The sequence below is a fragment of the Blennius ocellaris genome (genome assembly GCF_963422515.1).
Source record: "Blennius ocellaris genome assembly, chromosome: 16".
In the NCBI taxonomy this organism is placed as follows: domain Eukaryota; kingdom Metazoa; phylum Chordata; class Actinopteri; order Blenniiformes; family Blenniidae; genus Blennius; species Blennius ocellaris.
Genome location: NC_137665.1, coordinates 5305352 through 5330554, shown reverse-complemented (window position 1 = coordinate 5330554; position 25203 = coordinate 5305352). Strand labels below are relative to the sequence as shown.

The following is a 25203-nucleotide window of genomic DNA, read 5'->3' as shown; positions in this document are numbered from 1 at the left end:
TGGGTTTTTTTTTTTTGCACTAAAAATGAGTTGAAAATGTAGTTATTGGCAAGTTGTTTGTATTTATAGATTATTATGCCATTTTATTTTACCGCTACAAATTGGGTTGTATGTAGCACCAAAACTGAATTGGGTTTGAAACCTCAGCATTAGGCAAAAGACAGGTTGAAAGTCTGTGTATATCCCTGACAACAACATTGTTCACCTAAATGTGCAATTTTTTTTTTTAAAGCAATGAAAATTCATAAGTTTCTCTGTGGGTTCATTGTATGATTTCAATTTTTATTTTACATTTTTGCATTGTTTTAATGGCCATTTGAGTTATTTTGCAATATTAGAAATGTAGTGCACCATATGTGTTCATGGAATCGTGGTGTGGAAGCAGACAGAATAAGTGAATGTTTGGAAAAAGACAATAGTTTTATTTTAACAGGCATCTTAATAGACAATACAGATGTTTATTTAACGGAAACATCTTTTCAGGCCTCCGAAAATTTGAAGTGGCGTAGTAAAATGATTAATCAAAACTTTCTTCTACACATCCAATACCATATAAAAAAGAATGTATAAAGTCGAACATTTTTTTTTTTTTCTGAGCATAAAAGAATTCAGATGACAACCCAGCTCCCTTCCCTAAGTAGGTATACGGTTCACCAAGTGCTAGCCCGTCCCAAAATTGTACACTTTAAGAACAGTGTTGCTGGACACTGAACAAACCGAGCCGGAGGATATGTGACAAGTAAAGTCGGTTTAAATAAGTCTTACCAGTCCTAACCGTCTGCATCTTTATAACAAACTCTTCAAAGCGAGAGGGGAAGTCCTTAAACATAGACTATAATAATAACATGAAAAAAACAAAACCTGAAGTCAGAGTGATGTCCGTGTGGTTTATGTACAAAGACAGAAAAGTAACAGGGGCAAGAATGAAAATACTATACAGCAGTTTTTGTGTAACAGAGAAATGGAATCTTATTCTGACTGGAATTCTGCTGAGACAAATGGACGAGTTGTGAAGAAGCAGCCGCCGTGTGTCACAGGCCGGGAGTCGTTTGTGTTGAGGTGGAGAACGGTCATGTTGATCAAATCAGTCCTCCCGTCTGCTGTTGAAACACGTCAATTGTATCCTCGTCCTCCATTTCCAACTGTTAACAGAAAACACATTTAAGTCACTTTTTTTCTTTAATACATGCTGTGGGACAAAGTGGTAGAATTCACTCCAAAACTGATAGAAGCACAATCAGTTTGTATAATATTTGGACTTGGATTAAAAGAAAAAGAAAAAATACATATGGTATGTAGAAGCAAAAACTTACATAGTGCACACAATGTTCGTCCTGCAATTGTCACTCATTCCAAAGAGACAATGGCTGCATTTGGAGCCATGAGTACGTAATCATTCACTCTATTATTTAACATTTTTTTAAAAATACAATCCATTTACATTACAGATATGTAATGGAACAAATCAAAGACCTTATAATCAAAAATGCTGATAAATTATACCATATACACACTTGTATATATTTGGTCTAAATTAGTATTGTTGAGGGGCTTTAGGCTTACCTGTGCTGGTGTGTCAGTCTCATTTATTGGCTGTCCATCAAATCTGAACCTGATTTGCCTCATCGACAGTCCCTGGAAAGACACAAATTGTTGTCGTCAATTATTAACAATGCCAAAGACTGGGAATAGCTCACAGCATTTCATATACATAAATAAATAAGTATTTCTATTCTATACTCAACTACCAACTTTCAACTTCAGATTTTGTTAGAATTAACCGATACTGTTTAAAAAGGGTGGACACAACTACAAGTTGTAAGTGTACCATTAACTCCCACAAAGGCAGGGGTGGAGTGGACAGCTCACCAGTCCATCACAGGATAAACACACAGAGACTGTCACAATTGTGGCAATTTAGAGACATCAGTTAACCTCAAACACATGTTTTTAGACTTTTGGAAAACCCCCAAACCCAAGCAGACACATATTATTAGTTGTTATTAAATTACTGCAACTATATAGGCAAATGAGACCAAAAACAACCACATTTCGAGGAACACATAACAATCTAAATTATGTTGAAATAAATCAGATTTTTGTTTGGGACCCTTTGCATTAGCTTCCCTCACACACTGCAAATGCAGCCATTTTCATGGAAAGCAAAAGCCCTGCACACACACGCACGTCTTCTTTGAGATACGGCTGCTGAAATCTGAGAGCCGAAGAAAAATAATGTGTCTTTCAGTTGAATAATGAAGAACATCTGCTTTTGGCTATATGTTTTAAAATGAGCTGCATGACAAGGCGCCCGGTGCCTCGCTGGTGGGCCGAGGAACAGACAATATCAGGTTTCTTGTCTTCCACAGAGCTGAATCCATTGAATCCTTATTTGACTTTCAGATAAGAAGGAATGCCAAATACCAACTTTTGTCGGAACATTTTGTGTTTTAAACAAGAACGTCAAACCTTTTAGGACTCCTCTGTAACAATGCTATTTCTGCATGTTATCAAAGCAAACAGTCTGACAAAAACACATCTTTATAAGTGAATTAATTAAAAACTGCTCAAGAAAGGACAATAAAGTTTTGTGACTTAGGTAACATTACAGATCAGTATAGAAAAGAAAAGCTGGATGTAAATATGTGAGAAAGATGCGAGGCCTCAAGCTGTTCTGACTAATGAATGAGAGAAGATGTGCAATGACTACATTTCAGCAGGAAGAGAAAAGCTGGACCAGTGCCAGACAACAAAAACTCTCTCAGGGAAGAAACGACTGAAAACATGACCATGATGAATTACTGTGTAATAAGGGCCATCTGGTTTTGATTTCATGTTTGACCCTCCAGCCTCTTACTGTACCTTTCCATGCTCTGTGTTAGATGTGTCTGATAGAGATGTCTACAGTATTTAGACCTCCAGAAGACCTTTGATTCTACAACATGTGTCACTGCAGCCTACCACTAAATACTTTACAACATACAGGTTTTCACCACTGTAAGTATTCACTGGTATCAATAGTTGTTTATAAACTGTTAACTGAGAATGCACATTGAAAAGAGATGCAAAAAAATATATTTTTACCAGAGGATTTTATTTTTTCAATAAAACAAGTGCACACTCTATTTTTTTCCCCCCACAAGTAATTCCCCAAAATATTTTAAAGCCACATAATTGAGCAAATCATTTCTTAATCCAGCTATCTACACCAACTTAAAGTAAGGTGAATTTCTAAATAAAGATTAAGCTCCATGCCAAAAATATTTGCAGTTTTTATGTTCTTTTAATAAGATATGTTGTAAAGGCAGGAAGACTTAGGGGTAATTAACTTTAATGACAATGTGTCAGTTCTCAGGCTCAAGCTGGCTGAGTTTACCAGGACAATGAGCCTTTATGGTCAAAAACAGACACTTCAAAAAATGTAAAAAAAAAAAAAAAGGTTTCCATCTGCACAACATACTTCTGAGGGCACAAAAGGTCTAAATTAGACTCTCAACTTAACTGGCTGCCACACTTTCTAGCTGCAAATAGCTCCGAGTGTTACTCAATGCAGCAGATGAATCTGCACGCCAAAATTTAAAGGTTAAACTGTTACCATAGCTGCAACCTAAGTTGGTTAATATGCCAACTGTGTTTATAAGAGGCCATTACATACAAATTATTGTCGATTCTCTCATATCCTCAATAATGTAAACAGTCAACATATGTTAATAAGGTATTAACAGTTTCCTGAACATTCTGTGCCTGCATACATAAAAAAGAATGATGTCCCATTAAAACTTGTGTTAGAAAACATTTAGATAAAAAGCAGATGACAGGACAAAACTGAGAGAAAAATGCCAGTTTTGCACACAATATCGGTTTATTGATTAGACATTTCACTGACTGCATGTGAGCACTGGAGGACAAACATGTTAAATAGTCAATGGTGTTGATCAAGTCATACGTGGAGTCAAAGGGGTGCATGTGGTGCAAGCTGTAATAAACTAATTGTGTGACTTCTTAAACCAGACATTGAGGAGTTAAAAAGCCTATTATGACTCTTCCATTGCAGCTGATTCAATACAGATTGCAAACCACCACTGTTGTTCATGCTTGGAGGGTGTAGCAGTGACAAGAGAGTGCATACCTGTCTCTCACAGTAGGCCTTCATGAGTTTGATGAGCGGTGTGTGTCTTTTGATCTTGAACTGCACGACAGATCCATCCTGACCAGCAACCTTCAGGTTTATGTGTTCATTGCTTTCGGTCTTCACTCCTTCCTGAGTGAGAGAAAATCCCAAATCAAAACCAACATTGAATAATGTTGGATGGTTTATCGACCAAAAAAGTCTTCGGCATGTGTTTTGCACATGATAAATAACCTCGGTATGTGTTTTGCACATGATAAATAACCTTGTACACAGATGACAAAACTGCACATTAAAAACCACTTTCCAAAACTGTCAGATATGCCCAAACGGCATGTAACTGTTTAAAAGCTCGAAATGTCATTAACCTGAAAAATGAAAAGTGAATTAAAAGCAATCCCATGACTACATTTCTGATGCATACCTTTTCTGTAGTTTTTAGTGTTTACATTTCAGTGATTGCAAAATATTTGCATGCCATGGATCGATATCAACAGAGATTCTTGTTATAAATAAAAATCTGTGATAAATTTGTGTTTTCGGGGGTGAAAGCCTTTGGATTTTTATATAAACGAAGACAACAGGGATGCAAACGTCTCCATCCACGCTGCTGGATGGAGGCATGAACCGAGGAGGACACCAGCTGGTTGGAAAGCGATGTGCGCGCCTGTCTGTGCGCGTTCACAAACCTTCCGGTCTCTCAAACTAGGTAATAGCCAGTAGTTGAATTCAAGCTCGCAACTTTGAGAAGGCTTAATCACAACATGCACAAATGTCATTTTTTCTAGGTGCTACTATGTTATGAATTCAGTGAAAAAAATAGTCATTTTAATCCACTGTGGAGAGGCTCACCTTTGGTTTTTCATCAGCCATGGTCACTCTTTTGGCGCTTCTCTACACTGCCACACAAAGAATACGAGTGCGCGCACGTACGCGTTCGTGTTTAAATTATTCGAACCCGACGTGCGCGGTCACGTCTGCGTGCGCGTCCACCACACCGGGCGTTGAATGGCTGTGGCTGGTCACGTGGGTGAATGCGCAGTCTGGACATGGGCGGGAGATACCCAATGCGCGCGAAGGAGGCACTCCATCGACACATGCACGCGCACGGCGATGTTTTGCCTTTTGTTTTCAGAGTAAGGAGGGAGATTATTGTACAATAACACTCTTTATCACCCTGCAAAGAAAGCCCCGGAGTCAACGCCTTCTTTTAGCATCAGCATTACTCTGAACTACTCCTATAAAAGAGCGAACATGTGCACGTTTTGTTTTGCTTTCCAGCTTAACCCTTTGATTCCCAGCGGCCATCTTGTTTTTTTTCCTCCAAGCTGAAGAGGATATTCAAAAAATATATTTATATATTTCCACACATACAAACGTCAGAGCGACTAAAGTCACACAAGACGTGATAAGTGATCGATTACACTTAAACTATTCCTGTAATTGTTCTGTTGCGGAAAGGAGGAGAAATAAAACATTTCCACTGTGTGGTTATTAATTTCTTCCATCTCTTGTGTGAGTCACACTCAGATCCAAGTTTATAGTAATCAATTATTCGTGTTTCAGTGGAATATCGCGAATTGACACCAAATCAAGGAATTATTAAAGCACGGACTGATGGAAAAACAGGCAATAGAAAAGGGCACCACTTTCAGCGCGTCATGATGTGCGCTGCTGGGGCCTTCCACTGAAAGACTGAGGCGCGTAAAGCAGCCTCGCGCATGGGGCGGTAGTTTCATGTTTAAACTTCAAAACTCGCTGTTTTAATTGATTATTGTCCCGATATCAGTGTTCCCCGATGGAGGAGGTAGACGTTGAGCCAGCAATTACTGTAAGTGACCATTGTTTAGTTACAAGTCATTTATCCGCATTGCTCACAAGCTAACTGTAGCATGCTCCATATAAACTATGGGGCTTGTAGCTCCTACATGACCGGATAAAAAGATTAAAAACTACTCCAAAACACATTAGCCGTATCACAGTAGCTGTCATTATTTGTCAATTTAAGTAACAGTATGTATATTTCAGCATAACTTAACGTGTTAAGTATTACAGCCACTTAAGTATATAAAACTTTGTATTAATAGTTTAGATACCAAGGTTGACGTCATTGATTGACTGGGTTGTTAATTTATCACATTAAATGCTGCTGATTTAACTTTTTTTATACACTAACCTCCCAATGTCATTAGAAGATCATTCTTATTCACCTTCATGTTCATTTCTATATATAGATCCTGGTGTTTGACAATGCAGATGTGTAGTATTCTTTGAATTGAAAATGCAACAAAGCTTTAGCGACTGATTTTTTTTTTTTTTTTTTTAACACAATCATGTGTTTGGTTGTTTGGCTTTTTAGTTGGCTTGACTTCGTAAGAATTTTTAAATCCATCCCCAAAACGCGCAAACTAACTTTAACACATTGTATCATGTCTATGAACATGCAAAGAAGGAAAAAAAAAAAAAAGACAGTTTTACCTTGTTCCGTTTTTTTTATTTGTGGAGGCTTTTATTCTTTTTGTGTGAAATGAGGCAAAGAGTCTGTGAAAGGCCTGACAGTGTTTCTCTTGTGATTGGCATGTGTGAGATTTGGCGGATATACTGACATTTTAGATTTGTGATTTTGAGTCAAAATGTCCTCACTTGGGATACAGAGTAGAATCTTGGAATACAGAGTAGAATCTGTGTCATCGTGATGTTGTTTTTCAACAGAATATTCCTGCTACCGATGATAGGAAGCATATGGGATTTGCATGGGGTCCCGGTGATATTCTTGTCTATGAGACGTGGTACAAAACATCAGGTATGTGGATAATGTCTATATGTTTCCTTTGGTTTGTGTTTTTTTGTCACTTACTGAATGCACTTTTCTTACTGTCCTCTGTTGTGTGCCCCAGGTGCCTTAGGACCAGGTTCCTCTCTCATTCATGAGGTCAGGAAAGATGAGGACATATATTCCCCCATTTTACGTAAGCTCTTCAACGAGTCCCACCACATCTTTGTTGGTCTTCAGACGATTAGAGAGGACCTCCCCAGCAAGAGCAAAAAACCCCAGTAAGTCCCCCTTTACTGTGCATACACCTTAACAATACAGTTAATGCACCCACTTTATAAATTAGTATATTGCACACAAACTCACACATTTCTCTTTTTTGCTCCTTAGATTTGTCAGCATCAGTAAAAACTACAGGTCTGTGCTTCGAGCCTGTATGGAGGAGCTTCAACAAGCTGCAGGTAAGTATTTGAAGATTTCAGTGTGTGCTGTGTGTGATAACTTAGTTGTAATTGAACTATTATTTTTTTCTTCCTGCAGTTTCTACAAGAGATGAAGTGTCTAAGCAGTATGGAAATCAGGCATGTATGACCACTGCATTTCTGTTTGTGCCATAGCCTACAGACAATATATGTTCTAATTTAACATTCATATAAAAAATTAAATAGTGTACACATAGGAGATTCCAAATAGAGGCAGTGGTAGAGTATTTAGACTTGTGCACTTTTAGTTTAGATTAGATTTATGATCCATTATTTACAGTTTATGAAAAGCAAAACATCTTTATCTGACTTTTGGTATTGTACCTGTTTACAGGAATAACAATAAGACTTTCCACTATTTAAATGTATGGCACTATTGTAACCTCAATGACTCCTGTCTTGTCACAGGTGTCCATTCTCTTGGCCATTGAACTCATCTGGAATCTCTGTGAAGTGCTCTTCATTGACGCCGCTCCCGGTTAGAGTCTTGACTGTGTGGTTAAGTCATGCATATTTGATTAAAGTCTTAACAATCCAAACACTGAAACTGATCCCCTGCTCTGTGTTGCCAGCTGGCTCCCTGTTGCTCCACCTCTTGGACTGGGTAAGACTACACAAGGCAGAGGTGGACGAGAAAGCCAGAGAGGTGCTGCAAAGTGAAAGCCCAGCTGAGCACCGTGACTACTGGGATGTGGCAAGTGCAGCTTTATCACACAATTGTTTTATTTTTTTATGTCCTAAACTGATTTTTTTAAAAGGTGATTAGAAATATTCATTGTCCTAAAGGCTGGATTTCTCCGTTTATTTACCATTTTGTTGAATGAAGTGTGAAGAGTCAAGTGGTCACATGTTTTGTGTCTTTGCCGGGCAGGTGGTGAGCTATGTGCTGCAGGGCAGGTTGGAAGAAGCCAGACAGATGCTTATAAAGCAAGCCAGCCTGCAGCCTGCTGCCAGGAGCATGTACAAGCTGATGGATACACTGCTTGGCAAGATGCCCTTCTACAATGTAAGATAAAGTTACAATTGTCGAGAATTACTTTTCTTTTTTTTCTTTTTTTTTTTTTTTAGAACTTTTTATTTTTGTCATTAACACACAAACATTAACAAATCAAATAGCCACCTAATCCCACCCCATGGCCATGGGGAAAAAATACACAGAGAAAAATACATATCTTACATATCTACAGCTGCATGTTTAAGGTCACGAGCACTTGTAATCAGAAAACCACATCCAGCTGTGAGGTTATTGTGTTGCAGTCTCCTGTGTAACTTGTTACTATCATGCGCATTGACTAGTCTGCTTGGAAGCCTTGTATTTTACCGGCGGTGAAAAAACTCCAACATAACACCAATGTTCACCCAGCATGCAGATTTAAAGGTCATTTCAGCTCCAACAACCTTCTTATCCTAATATTTCTGTAATTGTCGCTCAGCCTGGTGGCACGCAGACACTGACGGAGTTCGATGTGAAGTGGAGATACTGGCATGAGGAAGTGGACCGCTGCCTGCAGGACAACTCGTTTGCCAGCAACCAACACCTGGAGCTCATCTGCAAGGTCAGCGACCCTCTGAAAAAAAGATTAATTGTATTTAAAATGCAGTAGGTTTGGTGGGTGTCCACACCTTTAGAGATTTTATTTTGAGACAGATCTTGACCGAATCGTGTATTCCATCATTATATTAATCAGTTTAGGATATTTTTGACTCTCGTTCATATAAGTCTCATAAACATGACTAAAGTAGTTTTGGAAATTAAACAAATACAGTCTGTTTCTCCATCTATCTATTGTAGACGTTTTTTCTACATGAGATCACAAACTGCACAACTATTGACTTGAGCCATAAAAAGGTGGAATGGCATCTGTGAGAATGACTGTACTTTTCTTTTTTTTTTTTAGCCTGTTACAATACAATTCAAACTATCAAATGATTCTAAAGATGTTTTATCAGAATCTGGTCCCAAAAATTCAGATCAAGGGGATTAGAGAGCCGTTACTGTACTGAGCTGCTATACAAGCATATACAATTTGTATCCTGCATTTGGTATACTTGGTATTTTTCAACAAATCAATGAGTCCATCATCTATTTTAATACATTTTAGATCCTACTGGGGGATGAAGACTCTCTGTTAGAGTGCAAGAATCTGCTGAGCACCTGGTACCACTTCCTCGTCACTCGACTGCTGTTTTGCCACCCGACAGTCAAACCCACTGAGTTGCACTACTACGCACAGGTAAAGGACATTTGACTCCATTTCGACTTGACATTCACTGCTGCAACATTCCTTTTGTTTACTTTGTTTGTGTGTGGGCTGCAGTCATGCATGACCATGTTTCTGGACTCGAGGAGCGTCCCGGAGCCACTGGACAGCATCTTACTCGCTGCTTTCGAGTTTGACATCCACCAGGTCATCAAGGACTGCAGGTACGGCCAAATCCGAAAGTAGCGGCACACGCAAACTACACGCATCGACACACTGCTTGGCACTGCGTATAAATGTGGTTTAAAACATGCTCTTTCTGATCTCTTATTTCAGCATTGCTCTCAACAACTGGTGGTTTGTGGCCCATTTGACCGATTTGCTGGATCACTGCAAACTCCTCCAGTCTCACAATCTACAGTAAGAATATCACATACGAGTTTTTATATAGAAAGTACATGCTTCATTAACTAACACATTTCCTATGGGTATTTAGTTTCGGCTCCAACTTGAGAGAGTTTCTGCTGTTGGAATACGCATCTGGGCTTTTCACCCACCACAGGTATACTTGTCTTGTAGTTCAGTACAAAAACTAAACAATACAGTCATATTGCAATGTTGTAATTGATATTCAATGTAAATAAGTTAATAGGTTGTCGTGTGTGTGTGTGTGTGTCTGTGAAGTCTTTGGCAGCTGGCTGTGGATTACTTCGACCACTGCCCAGAGTTTGGCCGCGTCTACTTGGAGCTGCAGATCGAACGAGTCCCATTGGAGACGGAGCGCAAAGCTCTCAAAGTGCTCAGGATCTGTGAGCAGAGGCAGATGTCAGAGCAAGGTATCCCCGTCTCTTTAACGTCCTTGGTTCGTCTCAAATTTGTGCGAACCTGTGTTGCACAAACGCTGTGAATTAAGGCTGTGGATTTCTCTGTTTCTTCCTTATGTTATTTTCTTGTCGTTCTAGTGCGAAGTATCTGCAAGATCATGGCTATGCGAGCTCTGAGGAACAACAGGCTGGGCTCTGCCCTCTCCTGGAGCATCCGGGCCAAAGATGCTGCCTTTGCGACACTCATTTCAGAAAAGTCAGTTCTATAAACACCTTACTGTCTATAACTTCTCATCTTCAAGCATTTTGTGTTGTATTTTCTGAGCTTTTAGTTAAATCACAGCATTCCCCTGCCGTCAGGTTCTTGGAGGATTACAGTGCCAGAGGGGCCTTCTCTGATCTGGATCTGATTGATAACTTGGGTCCATCGATGCTGCTCAGTGACAGGCTCACATTCCTCGGTATAAACAGAACACACGCACTCACGTTTATTTTCTTCTCTCTGCTTGTGACTCAGCTGCTGTTCAGTCTGCACATAAAGCAAGAAGACATTCAGACGGATCAGATTGTGTCTCATGCAGCTTCCTCCTCTCTCGACTTTTTTTGTGGCTGTCACATGAGCCTCAGACAGAGAAACATGTGGACAGAGTGGCATAAATAAAGCTGTGTGCTGCTGCTTAATGCAACAGCATGTGACAGTATGGGAGAAGAGATAAGTCTTTCAGAAAAGACTTTGACTTTGTAGAGAACATCCACTTCTCTGAAAAGTATCCTTATCTACTGTAGGTCAAAGTTCGCAAGTTTGAAGTATTCATCTATTTTAAGTACAGAAGTGAATGGATGTGTTGGATGTTATAAAGTCAGAACTTGGTAGTAAAGTAGCAGAGGATGCTTTTTGACTCCTGTCTTTCATGCTGCAGGGAAATATCGTGAGTTCCATAAGCTGTACGGAGAGAAACGCTTCACCGAAGCGGCCAGGCTCCTTCTCTCCCTCATGACGGCAAAGATCGCCCCCCGGAGTTTCTGGATGACTCTGCTGACCGACGCCCTGCCACTGCTGGAGCAGAAAGAGGTTACGTATAGAGAGGGACTGTTAAATCTCTTCTCTGAGCTCACTATTCAGGATATAAAACCAGTCAAAACACAACCCCCAAGGTTCTTCCATAGAAGATAAAGACAAGCTAAAGCAGAGGATCAGTTTAGGTGCCTTCAATATTTAGCTTCTGACTTGTAATCACTAACAGGTGAGTGTTTCTTCTTCTTCAGGTGATCTTCTCGGTGGCTCAAACATACGAGTTGATGTTCTGTTTAGAGGAGCTCACCTCCTCACTGGCTACCGCACCTCCTGGCTCAGATCAGCCCTTGCAGGTGAGCACGATTCCCACTTCACGTTACATGTTTCACTCCTGAAGATTGAAACCCCACAATGTATTTCTATAAATCACGTGTCATCATCATTTCAGGAGGAAGACATCGAGGTGACCAAAGTGGAGCTCCTGAGACTTGCTCTCGCCCGGAATCTGGCGATGGCTATAGTGAAGGAGGGAACAGTGAACACATGAAGAGCAATACTGAAATAGCTCTTCTTTTTTTTGCATTTTTGTACTGTATATAAAAATTAAGTAATTAAACTGTGTTCTTTGATAATAAAACATTCTTAATATTCATTGAAATTTGGTATTTCGGCATCCTTGCAAATGCAATCATGACTGATCAAACATACATGAACGGCTGTTTTTATTTATTTCATGCAGCAGACAAACAGTACAGCATACACTATGTACAGACCTAACACTCTCTCAAAATGTACACGTCACATGTTCACATAAACTTGTCATACAACTAATAGCAGGTACAGTACAGTACATTACATACTCTGTAAAGAACAAACATATGCGCCTCTGTACACCCAGTATGACCGGGAGTTAAGGAATATGGAGAAGGGGCCTATGACTGATTTACTTTCACTTATTTGATGATTTCATGACATTTTAGGTCCACGGTAATGGGTTTGGGGGGGGGGGGGTGGTAGACATGTTGTTGACCTTTAAATCACCAAATTTTCCTCCAGTTTTCTTGAAATGCTTGATCAATTATAGAATAAGAATAGAGACGAGCGCCAACGTGGTGTGCAAAAAGCGAACACTTCTGGTATCTTTGTGAGTCCATTGTGCGATCTGACTTATGACAAATTATCCAACACCGTCTTGCACCCTGGAAAGTCACCTGCCTGGTGACAGGTTTCTATTCAAGTTGATAAGTTCACATTTTGAAGGAGTGAGTGACGCACAGAAACGATATGAAACAAAACTATGACAAGAAACACTCCCAACACTGACACTTGTAGGATAATAAAGCATCCTAAAATACTGAACAAAACTGAATTCCTTCTCTGCAGAAACTGCTGACAATTTGGACAAATCAAAGTTCATTTACTCCGAAAGGAGAAAAAACAATAACACGTTAAATAAAAGCAGTGTTGGACTACAGTCATGTTAACTTCTGCAAACAGACACATCTGTGCTGTTGCCTAAAATGCATTTTATCACATTGAAGTATTGAGCCACTAATCAAACAAGGCTACTTTAGTTAAACATTATTTACTTAAGCATGTATAAAGTCCTCATGGATACAATTTTAAAGTACTCAAATCTTTGTTTATTCAGTAGTAAAGATTCAGGACTGAAATCTGCAGTGAAACTGCATTTGAAGACATGTTATAAAAGAAACGGACATATTCAAGTATATTTTTCATATGTTGTTCCAGTATTACGCCAGAGGAATTATTAAAAGCAGATGTGGTGCTTTCAAGTGTAAATTCTTCTAAAATATGTGCTGGTCACAGTTTGAGGTGGGGCTCATATCTATTAGATTTATTCACCTGTAAACACTTTGGCTATCTTTCTTACCAGTGTATTCTTTTGCTCTGTTCGGTATATGCAGTATAATACAGGCATGGTATAAATAAAAGCTTTAGTGTTTGCTGTTACCACCTTACTGATGGTAACAAAAGCCAAAATATGAACAATTACAAGGAATGTCAAGCTGAAAGAGAAATGCGCGAGTAGAGCTGAATATCCCCAAGTCGCCCTCCGTTCTCTCTGGGATGGATGTGAACACAGACACACGCACGCATACACACATTGCATACACACGTTGCATACACACATTCATCCCTTCATGGAGCCTGAGCCAGCCTGTCCCCGCTGAGTAGTGGCAGGTCCTGCACCCTGCTATAGGTGGCCCCATGCCTCTGGTGGGGGAAACTGGTCGACCTCTCCGACCTCGTTGCACAGGCGGTCTCCGAGCGTGAACGCCAGCTTGTACCGCAGACGTACTTTATCCTGCGGAGATCCACAAGCGACAGACTCACTCAACCTTTCTGAGCTGCTGAAGGACGTTGTTTTCAGCCGGAGATGTCTCCGAAGTGTTTTTACGTCACCCACCTTTGTCGGGTTGGCCAGGAGCATGATCTGCGTGATGGAGGCCGGAGGTTGGATGGGGTTGAAAGGGGCCAGTTCTATGCCTGATGGGGGCTGCAGCTTCACCTTCATCGACTGTTGGAAGATGACGAAAACGGTTAATGGTGTGTTTCCTTGTTTATTTCAATTACAGGCTCTGGACCATTTTGCGTGGAATTTTCATGTTTTCCCTGATACTGGATGGGGTTTGTCTGTGTTTGCTATGTTAAGCCCCAATGTCCCATCAACCGTTCTGTGAACAAGATGTGTTTCATTTATGACGACAAGAGAAAAGCTGTATTCCTCATTATTTCTTGGGACAGAGAAACATTTGGCATGTCATGTCCGACTTTTTGTCATTTGGATTCTTTTTCACCATGGCTTTATGAGTCACTGTGCTTTGTGAAGTTTCATTTGCTCCGCCAGTGTCTGCAGGACAGACAGCTGCAACACGTCTTAACAGCTTTTTTCTTTTTGATTTTAATGATCTAAATATGGATATTCCTTGGCACCTTCACAACTGATGAGGAAGCCAAAACATGCCCAAATACAGTAACTCATCCAGGGAAGGTTTACAAAAACTAGCAGGTGAGGAACTACATTCCAATTCTTCTCGGAAATCAACTTCAGAAACAGTTAAATGACATCACCTTGGGCACAGCAGCTTGCAGGACCACGTTGTGAACTGGGAGGGGTGCCGTGTTGAGCATGGACACAACCATCACCAGAACATCGGGTCTGGCAGGAGGACAGTCTGACGCAAAGTTGAGGAGGACGCGAACACCGTCCTTATCATAGGCAGTCACAGGTAAGACTTTACCTGGGGACAGACGGAGTGCAACCGATAAGTACCAAGGAGACAGAAAAATAAACGTATCCAATCAAGCCCATCAGGTTTTGCTTTTGTCGTTCTTACTCGGTCTGATGGCTTCCAGAGGGACAAACACGTTGCTCAGGGAGATGTCTGTGGCTCTGGCCGGGCTGCCATGGAGGGGAGGGTGGCAAGGGGATAAGGAGTGGAACAGGGGGCTACCCGGTGCTGAGCCCAGGCTCTGAGCCTTGGCGTGCGACAAAGCAGGCGAGCCAGGCATCGTGCCCTGGAGAAGAGAAGCCGAAGAAGGGGAGCCCTGCCCGGGGACAAGGGGAGGTGCTGCGGCCCCTGCAGACATCCCAAAACTACTTCCTCTGGCTGTCATCTGGCTGGACAGGCTGAAAAATCACATTGATGTCACATCATTTCCTCAATCAGTCATGCCAATAAGAGCAAAACAATGAAATATGAGCACTGTAGATAAATGTGTACTTCTTCTGGTCTGTAAAGCCCATCATGGCTAAGTCCTGCAGGTTCTGCAGACTGTGGGGAGCAGCTGGCTCTGCAGGAGGCCCCGCTGGGCCTGAAAAGACTCCACTTCCAAACAAATCCACAGCAGCTGCTGAGGGGGCCTGCAGAGATCCCCACAGGAGAATAGTTACCCTTCCCCATTACACACACACACACACACACACATACACACAAACAATCGGCGACTGAATATCAAAGCTGTACCTGCAATGAAGTCCATTGACTGGAGAATTCCTCTAACTTGGGTTTTGATTGGCTGCTGAGAGAGGTAGGCGGGTCATTCAGACCTGAAACAAGATTTGAATATTACCAGATATAATCGGTGTTTGACACTTCTGATTTAGAGTCTCAGTTCACTTTGTTCTTCTCACAAACACAACAAATTGTTTTGGTGCATTAAGGAAATCTCTGGGAATGTGAGAAACATATGCAGGAGCTATTAGTTGGCTGGTAATTGAGAAGTTTGACGGACTACCTGATTGAACCTTATATAATTTGACTTTGTCAGAAGACAACAAATGTGCCTCCCAAAACATTATTTAGGACTGTACATACAAGACATTTTCTGACAATGAATCTACGTATTATCTGTTTGAAAATGTGATGGAAAATCCAAAAACTCAGATAATGATGTTTTGTACAGTCCAAAATTAACAAATCTTTAATTTATTGTCATATAGGACTAAAAGGAGCACCAGTGGAAAGCAAACGTTATTGCCCCACATGTTGCATGAATGTGGGGAACCTTGAATGTATTGGTAAACCTGCTGTACCTGTTTTCTCCTGGGTTTAACTCTTTTTACTAAGCAGACCCTCTTTTTATGAAATCATCCATTCCAAAAGTCACAATGAAGATATCGTTTCTATTACCAAGAGACAGCAGCTCATCATCCAGGAGTGAGAGTGCAGTGGAGGCCTGACTGAGTGGGGGGTGACTGGGGCTGCTGTTCTGACTGCCATGGGAGCCGACCAGGTGTTTAGGAGGAGGAGGAAGCAGGACGGGGATGGGCAACGCTGTGGGATTGACCAGGACAGGGTGTGAGGCGAGGGAGGGGGGGATGACGGGCTGAGGAGGGCTCGGAGTATCGAGGCCAGCGAGGTCAATCAGCGTGTCTGTGGCCTCTGTTGAAGCAGAAAGTCGCATGAGATGTAACAATGACTAGCTAACACCAAACACAGAGCATCGACGTGGCTGCAGAAAGTCTCTCACCACTCTCACTGTGGTCTGCTGTGGATCGAGGCTCCTCACTGTCACCATTGAGAGGCTGCCCCTCAACGATCTTCTTGTAGGAGTTGATGACCCTGGAGAGGTCGTCGCTAGCCTGGAGTATGTCGCCTGAGGAGACCGGGACAGATTTGACATTGTTTCGTGATGAATACGTCTTTAAAATCAGCTGATTTAGGTAGAGGAAATGCGAAAGTCTTGCAAACCTAAAGTGGCGTCATTGTCTTCCGTCTCGGTGGCCATTTTGAAAGCAGCACGCCTCAGCTTGTCACAACGCTCAAAGAGCTCCTGGCGGGAGACACAAGCCATGGTGCAGAGCAGTGTGAAAACAGCAAAGATAAGACTTGTCCAAAGATGTGTAATTTTGTGGAGTATTGTTCGTGTTTCGGCTGTGAAAGGAAACTATTCCAGTTTTCTTCTTTGACATGAAGATGGTTTCCATGTTGTGTTTGCGTTGCGTGTGCAGTCACCTTGATGATCTCTTTGTCTGAGTCTGTGGAGCTGTCCTTGTTGTAGTGGGTCAACATCTCAGTCAGCAGCTTCACGTTGATGTTCACCTCCTCCAGTGTGTGCATGCGCTTTGTCACCTTGTGCACCCGGGCCTCGTCCTGACAGCACGCCGCGGCACGACAGAAACAAGTGCGAGAGCAGCACATCGGGAGAGCGGTGAATAATCGGCAGGGCAGGATCAGTCGGACAGGACGAGCTCGGACGCGTCTCACCTCCTTCACCATGTTTTTGATTAATCTGTTGGCTTCTTGAAGGTCCTCTGGATTTTTACTCCGGAGCAGTTCAGCAAGAAGCTGGAAGCACACATATAGAGACGCATTATTTACTAATAATCAACCTGCCCACATCAATTTAGACAGCAGCTACATGCTGTTGCAAACTAGTGTCTATCTGATCAAATTAGTCCAGTTTAGTTAAGATTTTTTTCCACAATTAAAAGTCACTAAAATTAAATAAAATAAATAGATGCACACAATGAATGAACAAAAATCTTAACATGGATAATCACAACAATAATAATAATAATAATAATACATGAGGAAAACCTACTGCAAAACACTGTAAAAAAAAATGTCAGGCATATTTTGTCATCATTTTTGCAGGTGGAAAAAGTATTGCTATAGTTATGTTCGAAACAATCACTGCAACTATAATATTTAGAAGGAGGATGAGATAATAATTTCCAGATTGAGTGTGAATGTAAATGTAAATTCTCTTCATTTAATTTTAACAGGCTAGAATGAAGTATGTGACTCTAAAAGGGTTGCATACTTCATAAATACTTTCTGCAAGACAAGAATTTTATGGAAAGAAGATAGAAAAGTCATAAAATGACTAATTACTTTTCCCATCAACACCTCACCTTGCCCATGTCTTCATTGTCAAATACTGGATGCTTCGGTCGTGTAGGAGGAGAAGGAATCAGAGTTCGGTCCAGTGGTAACTCTGGATCATGTGTCACGAGGCCTGGTGAAAAGAGATGGTGATTACTTTCTTAGGATTGGTAGCATTCGATGGTTTAATAATCTGATCCATCCAATCATCCACACACCCTGTCTCCTCAGTGTCTGGTAGGCTTCATTGATCTTTATTTCATTGGGAAAAGCAACCGTCCAGCTGTACAACATCTCCACAATCTTCTGCTTCACTTTCTGGGGTGCACTGTCGCCCATATACTGAAATTATACAACACTACTGTTAAGACACTGGCTCGTCTTTATGGACATGTTTTTTTTCTTTTTGTGTAAATTAAGTCTCCAACCCGGTGCGCTAGCATACCTTTGGGGAAACAACTTTAATCAGCTCATTCAAAAATCGATATTTCGCAACTTCATTGTGAAACCTTCTGCCACAGTTCTTCATACACGCCTCCAGCACCTGTGCAAAAGACATTCATGTGAACTGGTGGTTGAAGAACGAATGGTACTTGTGGACAATATTAAGCGGTATTTCTTACTGTCAAAGCCTGGAGTGCTTCCCATTCTTGAGGAGAATGGATTTTGTGCACAAGCAGAGGTACAGCTATCTGAGGACTGAGACAAAAAAAAAGGAAAATATAACTAAGAAAAACTAAACCTTCTCAGCTTATTAGTGTTTCATTTCCACGTACCCTTCCAATTCCTTGTTGATCTGATCACAGAAGCCAATGATGTACTCCCAGTCTTCTTGTCTATTTGTTGGATGGGTGGCTTTATCTATTAGAGAAACATTTTCATTCAGCTTGTATATTTGGAAAGAAAAAACATTATGAAGCAAACAATTTATTATCTATCATGAGTGAATAACCACTGCAACACGATGTTTATTCTTCCCATTTTAACTATGAGCTCTTTTTGCACATAAAACTTTCACAGACTCTTTCTCGCCTTCTCGTTCTAACTAGAAACCCTGATATTAAATTCCAAATGTGAAAATCATATGAGGAAAAATAAAAGTTAGGATCCTCCTAAGTCTTGTGGTCAACATGACAATGCAGTGTGTGTGTGTGTGTGTGTGTGTGTGTGTGTGTGTAACAACTGTATTGTCCATTGTTTACAGTGCTGCTCGACATCAATCTGTCTTATAAACGCTGCTGTGCTGTCAGAACAATCCGTCCATGCTCTGAGCTATCAGCTGTAAACTTGCCCCCCACAATGTATGTAGAAGCCCCCCTCCCCGGTCTCTCCTCCACCCATCCTGTGCTAATGATGCTCTCACACACCAACACACAGCCTTGCTTTGACAGTCTGGACCTCCACCAGCTGTCAAACTACCGGTCAGCGACGCTGACAGCGTCCCATCTCACGCACCACCGTCCGGAACAATGTGCCTGGCTGATTACTCGCTTCATTTCATTCATAAAAAGGGATTATTCACTCACTGAGCCAGGATTCAAGCGACTCCCCTTCCTGGTACGCCATAGCACTAAAAACATCGCGTGACGTCACCGCCGTGTGCCCGACAGAACACTATCATTGACCGGAAATATTTTCTTTAATATTACCCCATGTGTCGCTTCAAATTATTATTCATTGATTCACTGCTGATATGAAAATCTACGGGCCGAGTGTAACCCAACATTTTTTTTTCTTCTTTCTTACAAGGCATCTGTAGGACGTACTATAGCGGGGTCCTCGCTTTACACTCACGTTTCCAATATGGCGGCCTCCATCTCAGGATTATTAAAACCTTGGACTGCGAGGTAATCTTCGTTTTTTTAATCTTAATAACACCATAAACCTGAGTTTACACCGTCACGGCACCTTTTTGTCTACATATGTGCATGCTATACATCCCCAGGAAACCAATGTTCTTTTTACAGCTGTTGACCGGAAAATTGGTTTCAACGTTATACATGCATTACATACCGATGTCAATGCAATTGTATTTCAAATATATTGACATTCCTAAGAAGTTAGGACAACGTGTAAAATCTAAATGGAGTCACGAATTTATGATATAATTATCCGTATCTCATTGTGGATGGCATATAATTAACGTGCCATAAAATTGTGTTTCGGATTTTATTTTCTCCAAAAAACATCTTACACTTAGGCAAATCCCACCCTCGGGTTTTCTTTCTTTTGTTTTTAGTGTCAATTTATTATCTGAGACACCTCTTTGTTTGCAGAGTGTTTTTGGTGAGATGGAGCAGATACAATCCTTATTACCTGGAGCCAGAGATCAGTAAGGAGGCCTTCAGCCGGCCAGAGTCGGAGCTTACTGCTGAGGAGAAGGAGCTGCGTGATCTCAAAGCAATCAGACCCATTAAAGCGGCTACCAATGAATCAACTAGCTCTGTTTTCAGCGACCCAATCCTCAGGTACAACAAAAATCTAAACTGGTTTCAAACACACCTTTTTTGACCTTTGAGGCATAGTATGTAATAGATAATTGGTATTGTCCTTCCTCTTTTTTGTTCCATTAGTAAATTCATCAATATGATGATGAAACATGGAAACAAAGTTTTAGCCAAAGAGATCATGACACAGGTAAGAGTCGCAGAGTCTTTTGAGTTGAGTCTTTCTGTTTTCCTTGCATGTTCAATTAAACACCACATCTTTTTTTCTCAGACGCTGGAAAACATAAAGAGGAAGCAGGTGGAGAAGTACCACAAATCTCCAGATGGGAATAAGGAGGAAATTGAGTGCAACCCTTACACCATCTTCCACCAGGCCCTCGAGAACTGTAAGCCTGTTGTTGGGTTGGCCAGCATACAGAAAGGTGGAAAGTTCTATCAGGTCAGTAATGGGCCGTGTTGGCGCTTCTCTAAATTGATGACTGAAAGGCTGAGCAACTCCTTTATTACTACTCAATGAAATATTACCTTTCATTAAATTGGAGGTGTCTTTTGTCTTTGTTGTTCAGATACACAAATACCATTGGAACATAAATACAAGTTTCCTCTGCTCTCTCCATTTAAGGTGCCCATCCCACTCACAGACAACAGACGCCGCTTCCTCGCCATGAAATGGTTGATCACAGAGTGCCGAGACAACAAACACAGACGCACGCACATGTACGAAAAACTTTCCCAGGAGCTGCTGGCCGCGTTCCAACGAGAGGGCAACGTCATCAAGAAGAAGCACGAGTTGCACAAGATGGCCGAATCCAACAGAGCCTATGCCCACTACCGCTGGTGGTAGAGGGGAAACCTGTCCGGATGGAATAACTGCTCCTGCAGGTTTACACACTGGACAGACATGTTGGCGGCTTGAAGCGCTGCTGTAAATAGGACTACCCCGAAGAAAGTGCTGTGAGAAAGATTAAATATGTACAGATCATTAACCCTTGACCTCAGTGCTCCTTTTTGTATCATGTATAGTGTGTTGTGTACAATAAACAGCAATTTACTGTAATTATTACACAAAATGATAAGAAGAAACACTTTTATTTAAGCAAATGTACAACCTAACCAATAATAAAAAATGTAACAGTGATGGAAAAGAGTTGCAAAGAGTTAAAATATGCATATTACAGCAGTATTTAATCATTTACAATCATTTCCATAGCATTTGAACTTGGTTGTCTTAAGTTCCTCTTTAACTCAATTACAGTTTAATAAACTTATTTGGATTTATTAATGTACTGAGTGTGGCGACAAACCCTAAGACTGTAAATCAAATATTTTGAACATCAACAAATAAAACAAACTTAATGTCAAACTTGAATTTTCTTGACATCAAGAAACGTTTTGACGTCACTAAATGTTGACCTAGAATGATCAAAGAAGCCTTTTAAGCTATTCCTACTCAGTTACTCTGCCATATTTCTTAAAAATATATATACTTGTCATAAATGGTCTCACTTCTGCTGCAGTTGCCCAAATCGTTCACACCAAACTAAAACAGTTCAGGGACACAGTGTTGACAGAAGCACAACAACAGACTCATTGCTGAGCTGCACATGTATTAATGGGTATAAATACTAACTTCTCGAGCACCTTCACTTCAATCAAACAGTTCAGATGTGAAAATGTCTGAGCCGAGTGATGCTGCCAGTGTTATGTTGGAATACAAGGTTCAACTAGCAAAAAATGGAAATTCAATTTATTAAAAATGTGAATCCTTTGTAGAAAAATTGTATGAATATTTTCACCGATTCTTTTGGTCTTTTTTTTAAGTTGTAATGACAGATATAGCTTAAAAGAAGAAAAATAAAAACCTCCCTGAATTAAGACTGTGCGACAAATGGCATAAAACATTAACAGGAATACCACAGGACAAAAAACATCAGAATAGCGAATTAAACTTTAGTCAGGCATGAATTAAAAGCAGTAGTATGGACAATTTAGGGAGATTAGAATGGAGTAAAGGTATGACTTTAATCCATTTTAATCATCTCTTATTAACAATTGTATGTAGTAACCTGTGAATGAGCACATCTGATACACAAGGAGCTCACCTCGTCTCTCCAGGAGCCCGTAATGGACAAACCAAATAGAAAGAAAGGATTTGCCTCCATGATTGGAAGGGGTATTAGTTGCAAAGTAACTGCTCGACAGGACTAAATCTTACACACTGGTCCTTTGAAGCAAATCAGCATCTGACTGGAATGTCGCCTTTGGATTTGATAAATTTAAGCTCTTAAAAAATAACCCAGAATGATTTAAATGAAAAAAATACAAATACAAACTGTGTTAGAGCGCAAAGATAAACCCCTTTGAATCAAAGTGTACCTGAATGTGGCGAAACCTCGTGAACTCAACTTCTCGTAAAACTATTGCACATTCCACATCCACCGCATTACATCTCAGGGTTATTCTCAAAAGCAGGGAGTAATCCAGCACAAACCATAGTCTGTAGAGTTTACAGACTCCATTGGTTTACCTGGGACACTGCATCTGTTCGTCAAAAAAACAAAACTGCTGGTTTCAAAGTCAGAAATGACTAAAGGACAGGAGGTCCAAGATTCCTCAAAGTTCTTCATTACCCTCTGTCCTAGTCAGTGATTTCACTGTAGTAGTACTTGTGGGCAGTGCTGCTGAGCAGCCAGCCTCCGGCCCTGAATTCCAGGATCTCCAGCAGCAGCAGACGGGCCATGGAGGTGGGGCTCTCCTGGAGCAGGAAGCCGTCCCGCAGCAGGAAGAACAGCTCGTCCATCCGCTGGCTGTTCATTTTCTCCAGCTGCTCCCCGATGCGATGCAGCTGCAGCACCAGGCAGTCCACCTGCACAGGAGGAAGGACAAGAGGCGCTCCAGTCAGAGATACATCTATGATATACACACATGCATGAATTAACTCCTTTGCCAGGAAGATTCACTGCATCTTTTTGTTTTTGAGCAGAATCATGTTCACCAAAGATTCATTCATACCAGTGATAAATGTTTTTAATTCTGTTTTCCCGATTTTGCTGCTCTATATCGAAGGAGGCCACCACGCTGGCAGCGACAGATCAAAGGGACAAATAAAACAATAGATAATTGGTTAGTTTCCCGTTTTTACAGTATTTAAACTGACTGTTCTTCTTACCTCTTCCTCATTCATTAGAGCGTCTGGTTGGGCCAACCTCATTAAGCAGTCATATACAGGATGAACCAGGGCCACCATGGGCATGTTGTTCACCTAAAAAAAAAAAAAAAAAAAAAAAAAAAAAAAATTTATAGGGGGTGATTATAACTCTTGCCTTGCCCTAATTCCATTTTCACGCAAATGAACAATGAGTCACAAATACAACAGTTTCGCTGTGTAAAATGAGTCGTCATTATTCAGGATGAAACCAGAGCCAAGCAGCTGATGATGTGAAAAGCATGTGGGCCACACCTAACAGGCTCAGTGCATCGCAGATATATCGAATGGTGACAAAACAAAAGAGTATGCATTGACGAGTAAAGGTCCATGACACAAAGGGTTTGTGGTTCGGTGAAGTTTCAAGAGATTTAGAGCTTCTGATCCAACACTAAATGATATGGAACATATCACAAGATGACACCAACATAATGACTTAAAAAGGTCTTTAAATCATACTTTGACATTGTCAGGCGAGTTATTCTAGTCAAACGCACACTGCTGATTTTTTTTTACAACCAATAGTTGTACATTTAAATGCATGCAACCCTCTCTACTCCAAGTATTTAGTTGTGAGAATCGGCCATTGTCAACACTGAAGCAAAACCCTGAAGCCAATAAATTCAAGTTGATTTCGAGATTTGGAGAATTCAACAAAGCTGCAGAACAATCTAATAAAGTCGGCATACATATTCATGGTCATGAACTCTTACTTTAAGGTAGTCGAAAATGTTACAGATGAACGTGACGTAGCACACCCACTCCTGCATCGAGCGCGCCCGGGTCTCCTCGCGGCCCTTGAACTCCTGCTGCAGCCGGTTCAGTAAGTTCCTCCTGAAGATGTTTCCGTTGGTCTGCTTTGCCTCGGCCTGCACAAAGTGACACGGAGCCACGGCAGGTTAAATAAAAGTGGACCATGTACAAAGGGTCAGCATATGCAGTGGTGGAGATAAGCTGATTTAAGAGCTTCCTGTTGCTCGAGTGTAAACACCCAGTGGAGGAATTAATGGGCAAAGTGGATTAAGAATTTGTTTAAAGACAATCAGAGGTTTAAATCCTCCTTCAGTCTTCTCACTCGCTGTCTTTAGTCTCCCAAAAAACAAACAGTTCAGCTGAGCAGCAAGCACAAGTACTGACCTGCACAATGGTGTAGCAGATACGTCCAGCCTCTTTACTGAAAACCTGGTCCTTCAAGGACTGATCCATGATGATACTGGAGACCTTCTCCAAGTTTACAGAACTTGGATCTAGAAGAGAGAAAAGAGAAATGATCTTACATACGACGAGAGGTTTCATGTGATTTTAAATTCCTGAATGGCAGTAATCGAAAGTTCAAAACTGACCTTTCAGGGCTGTTTTCAGTAGGATCTGTGTGTCCAAATCAAAGGACTGGATCTTGTAGTCATCGGACGAGTGTTCCATTTTGGATGGGCGCATAAAGCTTACGCCTGATAGTCGTCCCGCCACAAAACCTTTTATTCTGTAATATTAAAGCAAAATCAAAACATTGATTGCCGTTTGGTTAAATCCAACAGGTGTTTTCAAACTGAATGCAAACATTCAGACAAGGGTTTTGCTTCAAGCTGTGACAATGAGTGCGTCAACCTTGTGGACCAGGACCTCAGGACAAATGGTGTGACAACAATGACCCCCCAAAAAATCCAGCAGTCATCAGATTGGCTGCTTTCCACAGCTCATTCACGGAGGGAGAGTGAGGATTACATGGACTAATTCAGGCTCACGAAAGGCTCATGCTTTTGCTATATGATCA

The 25203-nt window shown here is 41.0% G+C and overlaps 5 protein-coding genes across 5 annotated transcripts; 2 read left to right on the top strand and 3 right to left on the bottom strand.

Moving 5' to 3' along the window:
- Positions 1-409: 409 nt before the first annotated feature.
- On the bottom strand, positions 410-5041 carry LOC308141832 (small ubiquitin-related modifier 2-like). Its single transcript, XM_080512060.1, has 4 exons — positions 4982-5041; positions 4130-4261; positions 1564-1635; positions 410-1142 (listed from the first exon to the last, which is right to left on the bottom strand). The coding sequence occupies exons 1-4, from the start codon at positions 5000-5002 to the stop codon at positions 1080-1082; spliced, it is 288 nt and encodes a 95-aa protein (XP_080368186.1). The 5' UTR covers positions 5003-5041; the 3' UTR covers positions 410-1079.
- Positions 5042-5823: 782 nt separating this feature from the next.
- nup85 (nucleoporin 85) lies at positions 5824-12012 on the top strand. Its single transcript, XM_080511579.1, has 19 exons — positions 5824-5960; positions 6842-6932; positions 7027-7183; positions 7293-7363; positions 7443-7483; positions 7793-7862; positions 7957-8078; positions 8256-8390; positions 8818-8940; positions 9487-9618; positions 9703-9809; positions 9922-10005; positions 10082-10147; positions 10270-10421; positions 10548-10665; positions 10770-10870; positions 11330-11481; positions 11676-11777; positions 11873-12012. Exons 1-19 carry the CDS (start codon positions 5928-5930, stop codon positions 11969-11971), a joined length of 1956 nt encoding a protein of 651 aa, XP_080367705.1. The 5' UTR covers positions 5824-5927; the 3' UTR covers positions 11972-12012.
- A 156-nt stretch (positions 12013-12168) lies between these two features.
- On the bottom strand, positions 12169-19376 carry gga3b (golgi associated, gamma adaptin ear containing, ARF binding protein 3b). The gene is made up of 17 exons (XM_080511412.1): positions 19307-19376; positions 18557-18641; positions 18404-18479; positions 18226-18324; positions 17999-18122; positions 17810-17913; positions 17160-17240; positions 16908-17045; positions 16644-16725; positions 16423-16548; positions 16083-16334; positions 15417-15499; positions 15174-15313; positions 14787-15079; positions 14521-14690; positions 13856-13966; positions 12169-13753 (listed from the first exon to the last, which is right to left on the bottom strand). Exons 1-17 carry the CDS (start codon positions 19344-19346, stop codon positions 13643-13645), a joined length of 2115 nt encoding a protein of 704 aa, XP_080367538.1. The 5' UTR covers positions 19347-19376; the 3' UTR covers positions 12169-13642.
- A 207-nt stretch (positions 19377-19583) lies between these two features.
- Positions 19584-21224, top strand: mrps7 (mitochondrial ribosomal protein S7; the record flags this gene model as incomplete). The annotated part of the gene is made up of 5 exons (XM_080512245.1): positions 19584-19627; positions 20057-20248; positions 20354-20417; positions 20499-20666; positions 20850-21224. 5 exons carry the CDS (start codon positions 19584-19586, stop codon positions 21069-21071), a joined length of 690 nt encoding a protein of 229 aa, XP_080368371.1. The 3' UTR covers positions 21072-21224.
- A 119-nt stretch (positions 21225-21343) lies between these two features.
- On the bottom strand, positions 21344-24854 carry LOC308141537 (MIF4G domain-containing protein B-like; the record flags this gene model as incomplete). The annotated part of the gene is made up of 5 exons (XM_080511727.1): positions 21344-23093; positions 23397-23489; positions 24146-24301; positions 24570-24679; positions 24776-24854. 5 exons carry the CDS (start codon positions 24852-24854, stop codon positions 22866-22868), a joined length of 666 nt encoding a protein of 221 aa, XP_080367853.1. The 3' UTR covers positions 21344-22865.
- Between the last annotated feature and the right edge of the window lie 349 nt (positions 24855-25203).

What these genes read in the sequence shown, in the direction of transcription:
- LOC308141832 (XM_080512060.1), bottom strand. Translation starts at nt 5,002, where the DNA reads ATGGCTGATGAAAAACCAAAG. An exon ending in TGGCTGATGAAAAACCAAAG is followed by an intron (nt 4,262 to 4,981) that starts GTGAGCCTCTCC and finishes TCTCTCACTCAG; the next exon opens with GAAGGAGTGAAGACCGAAAG. An exon ending in AGACTGACACACCAGCACAG is followed by an intron (nt 1,143 to 1,563) that starts GTAAGCCTAAAG and finishes TTCTGTTAACAG; the next exon opens with TTGGAAATGGAGGACGAGGA.
- nup85 (XM_080511579.1), top strand. Translation starts at nt 5,928, where the DNA reads ATGGAGGAGGTAGACGTTGAGCCAGCAATTACT. An exon ending in ACCGTGACTACTGGGATGTG is followed by an intron (nt 8,079 to 8,255) that starts GCAAGTGCAGCT and finishes TTTGCCGGGCAG; the next exon opens with GTGGTGAGCTATGTGCTGCA. An exon ending in TGACAGGCTCACATTCCTCG is followed by an intron (nt 10,871 to 11,329) that starts GTATAAACAGAA and finishes TTCATGCTGCAG; the next exon opens with GGAAATATCGTGAGTTCCAT.
- gga3b (XM_080511412.1), bottom strand. Translation starts at nt 19,346, where the DNA reads ATGGCGTACCAGGAAGGGGAGTCGCTTGAATCCTGGCTCA. An exon ending in CCAGACACTGAGGAGACAGG is followed by an intron (nt 17,914 to 17,998) that starts GTGTGTGGATGA and finishes TCTTTTCACCAG; the next exon opens with GCCTCGTGACACATGATCCA. An exon ending in TGCAAGCTGCTGTGCCCAAG is followed by an intron (nt 13,967 to 14,520) that starts GTGATGTCATTT and finishes ATCTTCCAACAG; the next exon opens with TCGATGAAGGTGAAGCTGCA.